The sequence below is a fragment of the Salvia miltiorrhiza genome, chromosome 4, assembly GCF_028751815.1.
Source record: "Salvia miltiorrhiza cultivar Shanhuang (shh) chromosome 4, IMPLAD_Smil_shh, whole genome shotgun sequence".
Classification (NCBI taxonomy): Eukaryota; Viridiplantae; Streptophyta; class Magnoliopsida; order Lamiales; family Lamiaceae; genus Salvia; species Salvia miltiorrhiza.
In genome coordinates, this window is record NC_080390.1 from 39,315,930 (window position 1) to 39,329,754 (window position 13,825).

The following is a 13,825-nucleotide window of genomic DNA, read 5'->3' on the forward strand; positions in this document are numbered from 1 at the left end:
CACTAGTCCTTCTTGTTGACAAACATCCGCAAAGATCTCCAGATGCCTGACATGTTCATGAATGTTTTTTGATGCAATAAGGATATCATCAATATAAACAAACATAAACGAAGAATAATCTTTGAAGAGATTATCCATCTTCCTTTGGAATATCTGAGGCGCGTTGGCTAACCCCATCGGCATGACATTCCAAACATAATGTCCTTGTGGAGTTGAGAAAGCTGTGAACTTCTTACTCCCTTCCTCCATGCGAATCTGGTAAAAACCTGACTTGCAATCGAACTTTGAGAATACCCTTGCACTTCTGATGCAGTTGATGAGGTGTTCTCTACTTGGGATGAAGTATCCATCAAACTCAAGAATATCATTAATCCCTTTATAATTAATGACTAATCTTGGTTTTCCTCGCTTGATCTCCCCATGGTTTCTCACCAGAAATCCCGGACTGCTGTAGGGTGATCTCCCATCTTCGATCAACTTTAAATCAAGGTGTTCCTTGATTATACTCCCCATATCCTGTTGATCTTGAGGGTTCATCAGGATAGGTTTGAACCTTACGAACTCATGCTCCTTTCCAGTTTTAACTTTCAAGGTTGCTCTGAGCTGGTTCCTGTCCCACCATGCCAAAGGATTCTCATGATAACACTTCTGAATCCTCCTTTTGACGTCGGCCATGGACACCTGTTCTTCTTCCTTGATATCTTTGTGTGATATCAGGGATACTTTGAGGATTTGAGTTTCTTCCTCAGAGAGATTCAATCTCTCAGTTCTGCATTTGAGCAAAACTTCTCCGAATCTCCTTTGATCCTTCATTTGAGGTCGCCGGAGTCTGCCATCATCACCACGCTTGCTGCGAAATTTGATTGGCATTGAACGATGAAAAGCTCCATTGAGCCTTTGCACAATGATTTTGTGATCACAATTGGTTGTGAACACTAGTCTTCTGGCTTCATTGTCCTGTATGTACCTCTTGAAGCTTTGCAGAAAATTATTTCCGAATAATATATCTGCTCCGGTATCATGGAAATAAATTGGTGGAGTTTTGACCTTGTACCAAGGTGTCTGTCCTGCTCCGCCGATTAGTATTTCCGTCTGTTTTACTCCCTTTGATAAGAGCAAAACCTTTTTGGAGAAATCCCTTCCTGCAATTCGAGGTAGATCTTCTTCCACTTCTGCTGGAAAGACTCCTCGTTTTGCTGTACAGATTCCTGCTCCTGAGTCCACATAAGCAGCAAAATATTCTGCTTTGTATTTCTCGTATAACATCCCCACCGAGATGTATATCGAGAATGGACTGGTCATTGGATCAACACTCTTTGGCGTCCAATGGTGATCTCCATTCCTCCTGATTTCCATGACCATGGTTTATATTTGTCAAGGAAATCTCGTCCTAAGATCAGGACATCTGCTTCTTGTCCGGCTTGGCCTTCGGTCTGGATTTCAAAACCTCCAACCTCCAGAGTTCCGATATATCGGTTGTCTCCTGGATTCGCCAAATAATACAACGAACTGCAAGGAAACTGGTTTTCCTTGTTGGTTGTATTGATTCTTGTGGAAACCTGTCTCCATCCTTCGGGACATTTGAGCTTAATCCTCATGTCCGGAACTGGTGTTTCCTGGATCGCCCCTCTTTCATATGATTGAGAAAAGCTTCTTGTTATAGGCCCTGAAGTTAGCCTATTTCCTTGGAATGATAGCCTTGGTGCCCCTAGTCTGAGACTCTGGGTATGGCTAAGCACCGGCTTGTCTCCAACATCAATGTCGATTTCCCCGATCTGAGGAGTCTCCACTCTGTTTGGATTTACCGCCTTGGCGACCGCCTTGAATATTTCTGGAATTTCAACAAATTTCTTTCCCAGAAATAATTCTGTGTGATGGGAATTTGATAAGGCATACGAGACTTGATAAGTCAATGAGTATGGCCTATTTCCATCCGTCATTAGCTCCTTCTTCTTGTAGTCCTGATATATTGTCAGGGCTCGGCTGAAGGATGAATCTTGCAGATTATAAGCGATTTGTGGGTAGAATTCGGTTATAATTCTCTTGGCATAGAGATTGCCTGAAAATGCTCCAAGAACTGAAGCTTTAGCATCTCTGATCCTTTTGTCGCAAAGTGCGACATCAATCGGTTGGTCTGTCCCTGGGGAAAGGGATGATTTGATCACCAACTGGATTGCTCCAATATGAATCCATTTAATCGTGCTTGCGACTTCTGGCTTCATTTTCTGAAGGTCTTGGATAATATCCTCGGCCGGAACCAGCTGGATCTCCACCCGATTGCTTGTAATTTCGATTGGAAGCGCCTTTTCTTGGCTTGTTACTCCAAAATAGACATGATGCTTCCTCTTCGTTGGAATCAAGCTATTTAATACTCGATTCAACCTTCCATTAGAAAATCCCTGGTAGGTTTGTACCTCTTCGGACTCTCTGTTGAGTTTCTTCACGAGTTTATTCACCACCTCTTCTTGTGGAATCAGAAAATGACTGGAAAATCCATTCTGATCCTCCTTCTGAGTGTGGTGGACCTCGTGCTCTTCTTTAGTCTGACTCGTCTCCGGATCCATCGGTTATTTCCGAATCCTCAGAACTAAAGATTTCTTCTTGCTCATATATACTCTCATCAGAGGATATATCTTCAAACTGATACACGGGTATCAATTTCTGGTAGAAGATAGCGTCTTCGATATCCGGTGTGGATTCGAATCTTCTTATCTCACTTTTCTCGTTGTCTGGGCAATTGGTCGAAATATGCCCTTTTGCTCCGCACGTCCAGCAGTTGCAATCCTTGAAACTTTCATTTGCTTTGGCCTGAGTACGCCTGAAAGTTCTCCTTGCCGGGATTCTCTTTTGATTTGAGAATCGGTTTCTTGATGATCCGCTCCGTTGGCCTGCGTCTTTTGGTTCGTTGGTAATGGCTGGCATCGTCTGAAGCCCCGCCTCTTTTTGACGAACTTTCTTCTTGGGGCTCAGGTTCGGGCACCTCATCTCCATGGTTCATCTTTAGATCAACCATATTGAGGTTAGCAAAAGATTCTGCTAACTCCTGTAGATCTTCTAATCCGATTCTGTCAAGGCTATTCATGATATTTGCCTTTCATGATTCGGATTATGTCCTTCGGCTGCAACTCTTTGGGTGCTGCATCAAATACAGGGGAATTCGTCGGGTCGTTGGACCATTGCTTCCGAATTTTCCCGGAACATGGTTTTCGCCTTTCGATTTCCTTCATCCTTTTCTGGATATCACGCAAGAGGGTTAATATTTCCTCTTGTTTGAGTGATATTCTGCTTAGCTCCATCGGTAGATCGTACAGCTTGACGCCATAATATTCCACCGTCTTTTGGATCTCCCGCAAATTGACGTTGTCGGAAGAGCTTGGCTCGATCTTTTGGTAGCCTGGAAAAGCTACACTCGCCTTGTCTTTTGGTTCCATCAGTCGTGTGACTGATGTGCCTCGTCTCTGGTTCGTTCAATCGCCGTTCTTATTCCGACGATTCCCACGAGAGTCTCATGGTATGATTGGATACCCGTGATGATATCACGAATAATTTCTGCATCTTCTCCTCGCCGGATATTCGTCACGAGGGCTCGATTATTCCAGTTGAGATCGTCTATAAGACGAGTCGTTTCTCTCTCCAAATCTTGAAGAAATTTCCTGTACAATACATCTCGGACATTCGTCCGGATCCATCTTTCTAATGGAGTCTCCTCCCATATAGGTTAATCCCAAAGGTAAAATCATAAAATAAAATAAATATAATATAATTCCTCAATTAAAACCCGCTCTGATACCATTTTTGGCGAAGCGCGGGGTGCATGAAAACATTTGGAGTTATTCTGATTTTTGTGCAAAGTAAATGGGGTTTTTATGCAATTAAACATTTTTAAGGGGTCAACAAAATATTGTATGGGACTTAGCAAATTTAACCAATTAAAACCTTCCACTTGTCATGATCCTAACATAGAAGTGTATTGCCCAAAGTGTAGGTAAGATATTTCCATAAAGGTATAGGAACAGTTGTGATCGAGATAAAACCCTTTTTTCCTTAAGTCAAAGAATGGTGGTATATAAATGCATGTAAATTTGATTCAAAACACGTATGATGTCACCATAAATTAATTTATTTGATTATAATAAGTTTAGAGAGAGTGTACATACAAGAAAGTCAATCCCTTTTTAAACAACTACATCAGTCTTTTCTAAGGAAACAATATGAAGGATTAATTTTTAAAATACATCATTAATTAGTCTTTTCTAGGGAAACAATATGAAATGAATTGTGTGACATTCTTGAGCAGCCTCTTTCTAGGTAATTTTTTGTTTTCACATGGGTGTTTTTAATCGTTTTTATTCTTTGACAGAATATTAGTAAAGTTTAATAAAAACCCATTACTTAAAGACCTAGCAGATTTGTGAGCTAATACCAAAATTGAAAGAGCTAAATATTTATGTGAGTAAGGATGCAGCGTCATTAATTTCTGAAGCGTATTTAACAATAGATAGCCGTTTGACGATTATTACTTTATTTAGAAGTACATGTATAATATGCTTAATAGCTCATATATACTGGATTGTTATATTTGTTACAATAAATTTTCTTGCATGGTTGATCATAAAATTAATTGTTCCAAATCATGCGGGAACGAGATTTTAATTTTGTATTCTTGATATTTAATTTAGATGATGGATCATATAGATAGATCTATATAAAACGGAAAACAAAAAATAGATATGACTAGAAAACTCAATAGAAATTTGACAGGGAAATACTCTTAATAATTGTATGGTTTGTAAGTTATAATTAATTTTTATAGAGATTTAATTTTTATAATTTGTATACTTTTGAATTTGAAAAGTTAGATATATGTATTACTGAATTCAAATTTATTGACATTTTCTAGTTTAACTTTAAAATTAGAAGATCTGATAGCTCATTACTTTTTTTAGCTACATATTCGAGATCGCTAAATGTTCGTGACTTCTTTTATTCCATCCTTTTCTTGTTTCTGTTCATGTAAATTTGAAATTTACAATGAATAACCAAACCAGCTATAAAGCCCAATTATATTTTATCAAAGTATAAGACAGGTACTATTTATATATATATATATATATATAGGGGCCGCTCCAATGAGACCCCCTATACAGAGACAGTCATTATATCTGCAATGAACTATTAAAAGTAGGAATAATGAACAGTCATTATCCCTTTGCAGGGATTCTAGAACATACCTTCTTCGTCAAAAGATTGACTGTTCCTGAATGCAAATTATATCTGCAATGAACTATTAAAAGTAGGAATAATCACCATTGTACTTTATTTTAAGAAAATGGTGGTTGTTGATGTACTAATATTTTCCAACTCGTGGAAGTAGTGAAATTATACAGAGACAGCATATTAGCTAATAAAACAAACTGCTTTTGAGTAGAGAGATTGCTAGGAGAGAAAAGGTAAAAACTAAGAGCTTTTCACATGTCAAAAACTGCTCTCTTTCTCTCCAAGTATTCATCTAACCAGCCCTGAACCAGCTTGATTTCAGCTGCCCTTAGCTCCACTAGCCAATCGGGATCTTCGGCCGTTGATGGACGCAAATCTATGTGGTGGGCTCCTAATCAGCAATCAAAAGAAAGAGGTCATTTTACAGAAGCACAAAGGGCTTCTTCTCTTTTCTAAATCCAAGCCACAAAGTTTAGTACTTCAAATACTGCAGCAGATTGTTAAATTCAATCAGATCTACATTGGGAAAAGAATGACAATGCACAACACACACCTCATTAAGTTTGGATGAATGTTCTGGTATAGAACTCGATGACACCTAAAAATCTTGAAAAAGATGGTGAACTATATCCAGTTTTAGTAGATTTTTAGCAATCGTCAGAAAGTTCCACTGAAACCTATGGTTAAATTAGGAGCCAGATTGTATAATGCATTAAGAGGATGATGTTTACTTTCAGTGATACCTTGGAAGGATCAAAATAACATACCACAAACTTTAATGGATTAATTATTTTTGAACCTGTGAGATCATTTACACCTTTGGATACTGAATCCTATGTATTATTGATCCATCTATCTCCCAAAGTATAACTGTTAACGTTCCTGACTGTATCAACATACAACTGCTTCCCACAATCATCTCATTTGCAACACTAACGAAGAAGAAGGTATAAGACATTAATTGTAACATTCCCAAGTGCCAACTAAATCAACATAAAACTGGTTTGTCATAGTTACCTTCTTCCGTAACAAGAGCTACAATACTTTCAGAAACATCTTCCAAAACACTGCACAAAATTATTCATCATAGTTAATGATTTATTAGTGAATTCATGTTAAGTTATGGCAAATGTATAAAAACAAACAAACAAACAATATATCAGATTTTACCTGCCACCACTCCAGGGATCCAATAACCCATTTGAGAATATGATGTTGCTCCCGAAGGTTTCCAAGGCATGCTTAAATCCCTATGTAACGGAGAAAATGGAAGAGTCAAAAAACAATATATCAGATTTGTGGTGGTAGAATGCTTATAAGCATTGATTCAAATTGAAACCCTTAAACAACAAAAGCTCAGTGAGGGACTCATCAGGATAGGGGGGTTTTGAGTTAGAAGACAACAGCATACTAAATTCCAATTACTATTTAGTATGGAACCCTCTCAGAATAGTTCAAGGTCCTGTCAGTTTAGGACAATTACGTGAAAAGAGAGATATTATATTGATAAATAGATTTAACTGCAGATAAGGAATTCATATATTACATACATGCCCACCAAATTCAGTAGTTATCCAAGTAGGCCTGGGTTTGACATGATAATCCTCCAAACACCACTCTTCATAATAAGTGTAATTGTAATTGGATTCTGGAAACATGCTGTTCCTGCTAGTAGCCGTTGGCATGACCATCTCAGTGCATGCCTGGTAAACATAGAAAAACATTAATATTCTCGTACTCTGTACTTTCAAGTAAGTATAGAGTTTTATGATGAGAGAAAGCAAGAGAATCATATTGCAAAAAAAAAAAAAAAAATTGCACCTGCCAATTCCACCCATCCATCCCATGAGGATCATCATCCAAATCAAAGCAGTCAACAGTTCCAGTATAGTTGTAATAAACACCTACTCCTTCAAATATTCGTTCTAAGATGCTAGTCCCATCCGGACAGTTATCAATTCTTCTACATACCTGACCAAGAAGGCTACGATGGTAAGCATTTAGGAAAGAAAACATAGTTCCCTTTTACCGATCAGCTTGATCAATAAAAACATTTATACAGAACTTGCTACAGTCAAACTTCAGATTTAAAGCCAAACGAACCTCTTTTATTGGGTTTCCAGGCATTGGCATTAGAAAGTCAGCTGGATATGGGTAATTTGCCATTGCCAAATAACTATAAGCACTATATAGCCAGTCAGAAAGAGCACCAGCACTCTTGAGTTCCCTGGCAATTCAAATTCAATGTCAAACTCAAGAACTATCACCAAGAGTGAAAGATCACAAAGGAAACAGTTTCCAGATACAGGTAATTAGTGAACTGTTTAGGGGAGAAAAGGAAGAGTTTTCGAGCTAGAAACTTGCAGCACATACTTGCAAAATCGAAAAGTCTTAGACAAGAATGAAAGCCCATTCGTTTTCTGTCCCTCGGATTCTATTACATCCCAAGAGTCCTTTATAGTATTGAAGCAGCTAACACTCTCACGCTGCCAAACAAATTAATGAACAGAGGTAAGGACGTGAACACACACACCAATAGTTATCAACCATAATCTGTTGAAGTGATAGGACCACTAAAAAGGTGAAAACCTACCTTAAAATCATTGGAAACAATATCATAAAATGTTTCCGGAGGCACAAGATCCTCAAACTGAAGAATGGGCGCTGAAGAAGCAAGAGCTCCAATGGCAATGTGGGGATACTTGAGTCGCATCCATGATGCTAACACTGTTCAAAGCAGAATCTATAGCTGATCTTACATGAACCAAAAAGCTTCTCATCTAAAGATTCTCTACAACGAAAAAAACAATGGCATTCAAACACAAGAATACATACTTCCACCATATGATCCACCAAACAGCACGACGGGACAAGCCTGAGCCGATAAATTCCTTTTGAGCTCAGTGATGAGAACAGAAAAATCAGCAAGCGCTTGCTCAGCAGTTAAATGGGCTAATGTCGTCGTATTCCTATACGCCTCTTCCCGACTGCCATACGGCATCGACTCTCCATAGTATCGATGCTGCCCACCTCAAATTTCTTAGAACAATTACTTTTCTCTAAATCCTACGTGATACCAAAATTTTAAAAATTCACAAATGAGCCCTAATGAAAATTCATCTCCTCAAAGCATGATCAATACCCAAAATCAAAATTCCTATGTTAACAACTACGACTGCACATGTAAAATTGGTCGAAATAGGAGCAGATAATAATACCTCAGGGAAAACGATCATGGCGCGGAAACGAGGAGCGATCTCCCAGACGAATCCAGTATTGGCGGCAAACCACTCGATGTCGCCTTCATTACCGCAGTAGAAAAAGATGGGGCCGTGGTGGTCAGGGCCCGCCCAGTGCTCGGTGTTTATGAGGTAGCGCTGGCGGAATTTGGGTAGCTCCGAGAAGCTGAAATGGTCGAGATTCTGGTCGAAGTAGCGAGTCTCATATCGGTAAGTGGGAGAAGCCGAATAGTTGGAGCGAGGGAATTTTCCGAGATAGCGGGGAGCATATTTTGATGATCGGGAGAGGCGAGGAGCGGGCAGCGAGGAGAGCGTTGGTGGGAAGAAGGAGAGTACAGCAAAAAAGATTAGGAGAGAGAGAGTAGCTTTGAAATCGGCCATTTCTTACAGAGAGAGAGTTCAGCTGTGGAAGAGACTGTTACAATAACTAATGCAATAACAGGCTGACCAAGCTACTCAAAAAATTGACTTATTCAAAGACTCTGCTCTATCTAGGGATGACAATTTACTCGCGTATAATGGATACCCGCGAAAATCCGAATTTATTAGGGTGGGTTTGAGAGGTATTTGATATCCACGAATAGTTTTATGGTTGCAATTCACTATCCATTAGTTCGTGAGTATGGGTTTGGATACTTACTATCCATACCCGTGAAACCCGTTTACCCGCGAAAAATATCTGCGAAAATACCCGCCAATTACCCGTGAAATACCCGTCAATTATCCATTAAATTTGTTATAAATTTATAATTAAATTTTATTTCGCGGGTATCCGGCGGACAGTGAGTGGCGGGTATCCGACGGATAGTGGATGGCGGGTTTCGACGGATAGCGAGTGGCGAATACCCGACGGATAGCGGGTTCGTGGATACCCGACGGGTAGCGGGTATCCGCGGGTGACGGGTTTGGATACCATTTGATATTCATAGATAGTTTCGTGGTTAAAAACCACTATCCATTTAGTTCGTGGGTATGGATATGGATAGTCACTATACGTACCCGTCGTACCCGATTGTCATTCCTAGCTCTATCTAACGTTTTGAATTCAATTTCATCAGTGTGAGCTGTAATTTTTTCACTTTTATGTAGATAATGATCTCAAACTATGACTACTTTCCCATATTTATTTTTAATTGTGAATAAATAAATAAAAAGAAACTAACACAAATTACGATAAAAATATTAAAAATGATACAATTAGAATTTAGGGTTAATTACATAAAAATGACTACTATTAAATTTTCAATATTCATTTTACACGTTAATTTTAAATTTTATATTGAGCGTGCTTGGTATATTAGTATGGATAATGGGGGATTGATTAATAAGGATAAAATTGCTTAGTTTAAGGCTGATTAGATTCGGGACGTAATGGTTTGGTAGTCAACATAAAAAAAAAACTCCGGATTAGATAATAAAGGTGTTTGGTAGATATGTTTTGGACCATGACATTGTCGCGAAATTACAGTTGTATTTCCATATATAACTTATAATACCACGTGTGCCCTCCATTTTTCTTTTTCGTATTTTTGTGTGATGATTGAGAGATGGAGGGAGTAGTAATTTTTTATAAAAAATTTAAAAAAATATACACAAAAATTAAAAGGGATCTAAAATCAAATTTTGGAAAGCAAGCAACGAATGCTCAACGTCAACTAGTAAATTCCGAATTTCCCCAAACAGATATTGACAACTCTCGAAATGGTTTCGACATCCCATATGAAAGTTAGAAGCATTTCATCGAACGTATTGCGTTTCATACACTACCATCGCAATTGCATTTTGTATAATGTATAAATAATTTCATATAACTCAATGGATGGTCCCAGCCAAGCATACTTTAGGTCTCACCGCCGCAAAATAAGGTGCTGAAAGTGGCATCACTGTAACCCTCGATTTGAATGTCTGCGAACCCTAAAATTGGGGGACCTTTGTATTTTCGATTTTGAATTTGAAATAAGAGGGTAATTTTGAAACCACAAAAAACAAAAGTGAGGGTCAACGACGTATCTAGATTCTTGCTGAAACAGTAAAATTGGGGTGGGCTTTCGCGTAAACTCGGGCCTTCCAATAAAGAATTGTCGCGTACCAAATGCCCGAAAATGCCACTTTTCCTATTTAATCAGCCCACATCTAACCTAGCAAACACACCGTGAAATTATATAATTATTAATTTTGATTTTGGTTTTGCATACTCGAGTGTTTTTCGACCAAATTTTATACTTAAAATAGCCATATGAAATCTTATATATCCAAATCTATGGCTTGGCCCTCTTTATCGAAGAATCTCATGACCACTTGTGTCACCCGAGCTTCTCTATGGAGGAATCTCTCTATTCATTAATAACAAGATAAAAAAATCGAATATTTAGCTGTTTTAGATGCAATTTCATTCTGACAAAAAGAAATCGCAAGAAATTTCGACAAGATGAAATCAAAGAAATCCAATGTTTTGTTGTTGCAATTTTGATTAGATAATTAAGGATTGAGAGGAGGCTAAATACATAAAAAAAAAAAAATAGATTGGATTTTTAACATGTCTAGTAGTATGAAACAACGTCATTTTTATTTTTCCATGCAGTCATATTTGTTGAATTATTTCCACTTTATGTGGAATGGTCCACAAGCCATCAAAATTGACAATGGCTGTGGAAACATTGCAAGATTGTTGCACTTTTTTCCATCAACAATTGCGGCTGGATGAGGAGAAAATATGCAGCCAAAATTCTTCAACAATTGCTGCTGCTCAATGTCAACAATTAGCAGCTCAACTTCACCTATAAATTGAGGTGAGTTCTGCAGAATGAAAGTGTGCAGAAGTGCGAGAAGTGTGAGGCAAAACAAGAGAGAGTGTGGTGAGTGCTTTTTGAGAGAAGAAAAGTGTGAGGAAAAATCATAGGATTTTTCATCTCTCTTAAAATAGTAGCTCAGTCCTCTTGTGTTTTCCAAGTTATTAAACTTGAGTTTTGTGTTTCCCCTATTTTGTGTAGGGAGAATTTTGTAAGCCTACTATATACATAGTGGAAGATTTTCTAGACTACGGTCTCGTGGTTTTTCCCAATTTGGGTTTTCCACGTAAAAATTCTTGTCTCATATTTTCTTATATTTTGCACCAAATATTTTTCTTGGTTTGGATCCCATTTTGTAATCCAGCAAGAGGAAAAAGAATTATCCTGGTTCCGCTGTGCAAGTGTCATTTATTTGGACACTCGTGAATATTTATTCACCACTTTTCCCAACAAGTGGTATCAGAGCCACTTTGGTTCTGAGGCGGATTAAAAATGGAGGAATCGTCGTCGCTTGGTGGTATGTTCAAATTGAACGGATCAAATTACTCAATTTGGAAGCCAAGCATGTTGGATCTTCTCTATTGTAAGGATCTCTATTTGCCCTTACATGGAGATGATGCCAAACCAAAGGATATGAGTGATGATGAATGGGTCATCATGCACAGAAAAACAGTTGGTTACGTCCGGCGCTTCATTGAACACAGTATTTTTCATCATTTTGCTAATGAGGAAAAAGCTGACGTTCTTTGGAGGAAAATGGAAGCTATGTTTGAAAGGAAAAATGCTTTAAACAAAGCTTCCATCATCAGAAAAATCGTTCGCTTGCGATATGCGGAGGGTGCCAACATGACGGAGCACCTCAATGCATACCAGGGTCTTATCAACCAATCCACCAACATGAAGATTTCTCTTGATGATGAAGTCGTAGCTTTATTGCTACTCAGTTCGTTGCCGGACAGTTGGGACACTCTTGTAGTGTCAATCAGCAACTCGGCTCCAGGTGGAGCACTGACCTTGCAGATGGTCAAAGATTGTCTTCTTAATGAAGAATCCAGAAGAAAATATCAAGAACGTTCTTCTGAGACAAAGGCGATGATTGCTGAAAACGGAGATCGAGGGAGAAGTAAAAGTAAAGGCTCTCAATACTCGAGAGATAAATCCAGGGGGAAGTCTAAACCCAGAAAAGACTTCAAATGCCATTATTGCGGTGGTCCAAACCACTATGAGAGAGACTGCAGAAAGAAGAAAAGAGATCAAGCGCGTGGAAATAATGAAAATGCTGAGAAAGACACAACAGCAGTTGCAACTGATGGCGATGTTGTCGTAGTTTGCGATGATGCTCTTGTGAGTTCGTCATGCCAACAAACAGACTGGATCGTTGATTCGGGTGCATCATATCACATTTCACCACATCGTGATATGTTTGCATCCTACACCGGTGGCAGCTTTGGCAAAGTCAGAATGGCCAATCATGGTGTGACAGAAGTTGCTGGTATAGGAGACATTGTCCTGCTTACTGACACTGGATGTAAGCTTATCTTAAAAGATGTCCGACATGTTCCTGATATCAGACTCAATATTATTTCCACTGGCAAGCTCGACGATGATGGCTACATCAACCATTTCGGCGAAGGAAAATGGAAGCTAATCAAAGGCTCTCTAATTGCAGCAAAGGGTAGAAAGCAAAATTCTCTCTACATGATGCATGCAACGTTGTCCAATGGAGAGGTGAATGCAGTCGTCAAAAATTCCTCCATTGAGATATGGCATAAGAGACTTGGGCATCTGAGCCAGAAAGGTCTGGAGATCTTGGCTAGAAGAAGCCTCATCCCTGAGGTTAAAGGAATGCACTTGGAAACCTGTGTTGATTGTTTGGCCGGAAAACAACACAGAGTTGCATTCAAGAGCTTCTCTCCCTCAAGAAGAGCTCAACCTCTTGATTTGGTGCACACAGATTTGTGCTACATGAAAGACAGAACTCTTGGTGGCGCACTATATTTCGTCACTTTCATTGACGATTTTTCGAGGAAAGTCTGGTGTTTTGCTTTGAAAACCAAAGACCAAACGTCGGAGGTCTTTAAGAATTTTCAAGCAAAAGTCGAGAGACAAACGGGAAGGAAACTGAAGTGTGTTCGTGCAGACAACGGCGGTGAGTACCAAGGCCCGTTTGAGCAACACTGCAGGAACCATGGTATCAAGCTTGAGAAAAGCGTCCCAAAGACCCCTCAACACAATGGCGTGGCAGAAAGGATGAACAGAACAATTTGTGAGAGAATCAAATGCATGCTGTCGCACTCCAAACTGCCAAAATCCTTTTGGGGTGAAGCTATGAGGACCGCAGTTGACTTGATCAACCTTTCTCCATCAACTCCTCTGGGTAATGACATTCCAGATAGAGTTTGGTCCGGGAAAGACGTGTCTTACAAACACTTGAGAGTGTTTGGCTGCCGGGCTTTTGTTCACATTCCAAAAGATGAGAGATCCAAGCTTGATGATAAAATCAAACCATGTATCTTCTTGGGATATGCTCATGAAGAGTTTGGTTATAGATTATGGGACCCAGTTAACAGGAAAGTCATC

The 13,825-nt window shown here is 39.0% G+C and overlaps 1 protein-coding gene across 1 annotated transcript; it reads right to left on the reverse strand.

The window, feature by feature from the left end:
* Positions 1 to 5,287: 5,287 nt before the first annotated feature.
* Positions 5,288 to 8,935, reverse strand: LOC131021584 (uncharacterized). The gene is made up of 10 exons (XM_057950843.1): positions 8,436 to 8,935; positions 8,053 to 8,239; positions 7,811 to 7,944; positions 7,591 to 7,703; positions 7,321 to 7,444; positions 7,039 to 7,188; positions 6,768 to 6,920; positions 6,388 to 6,467; positions 6,235 to 6,284; positions 5,288 to 5,608 (listed from the first exon to the last, which is right to left on the reverse strand). Exons 1-10 carry the CDS (start codon positions 8,835 to 8,837, stop codon positions 5,469 to 5,471), a joined length of 1,533 nt encoding a protein of 510 aa, XP_057806826.1. The 5' UTR covers positions 8,838 to 8,935; the 3' UTR covers positions 5,288 to 5,468.
* Positions 8,936 to 13,825: the final 4,890 nt, after the last annotated feature.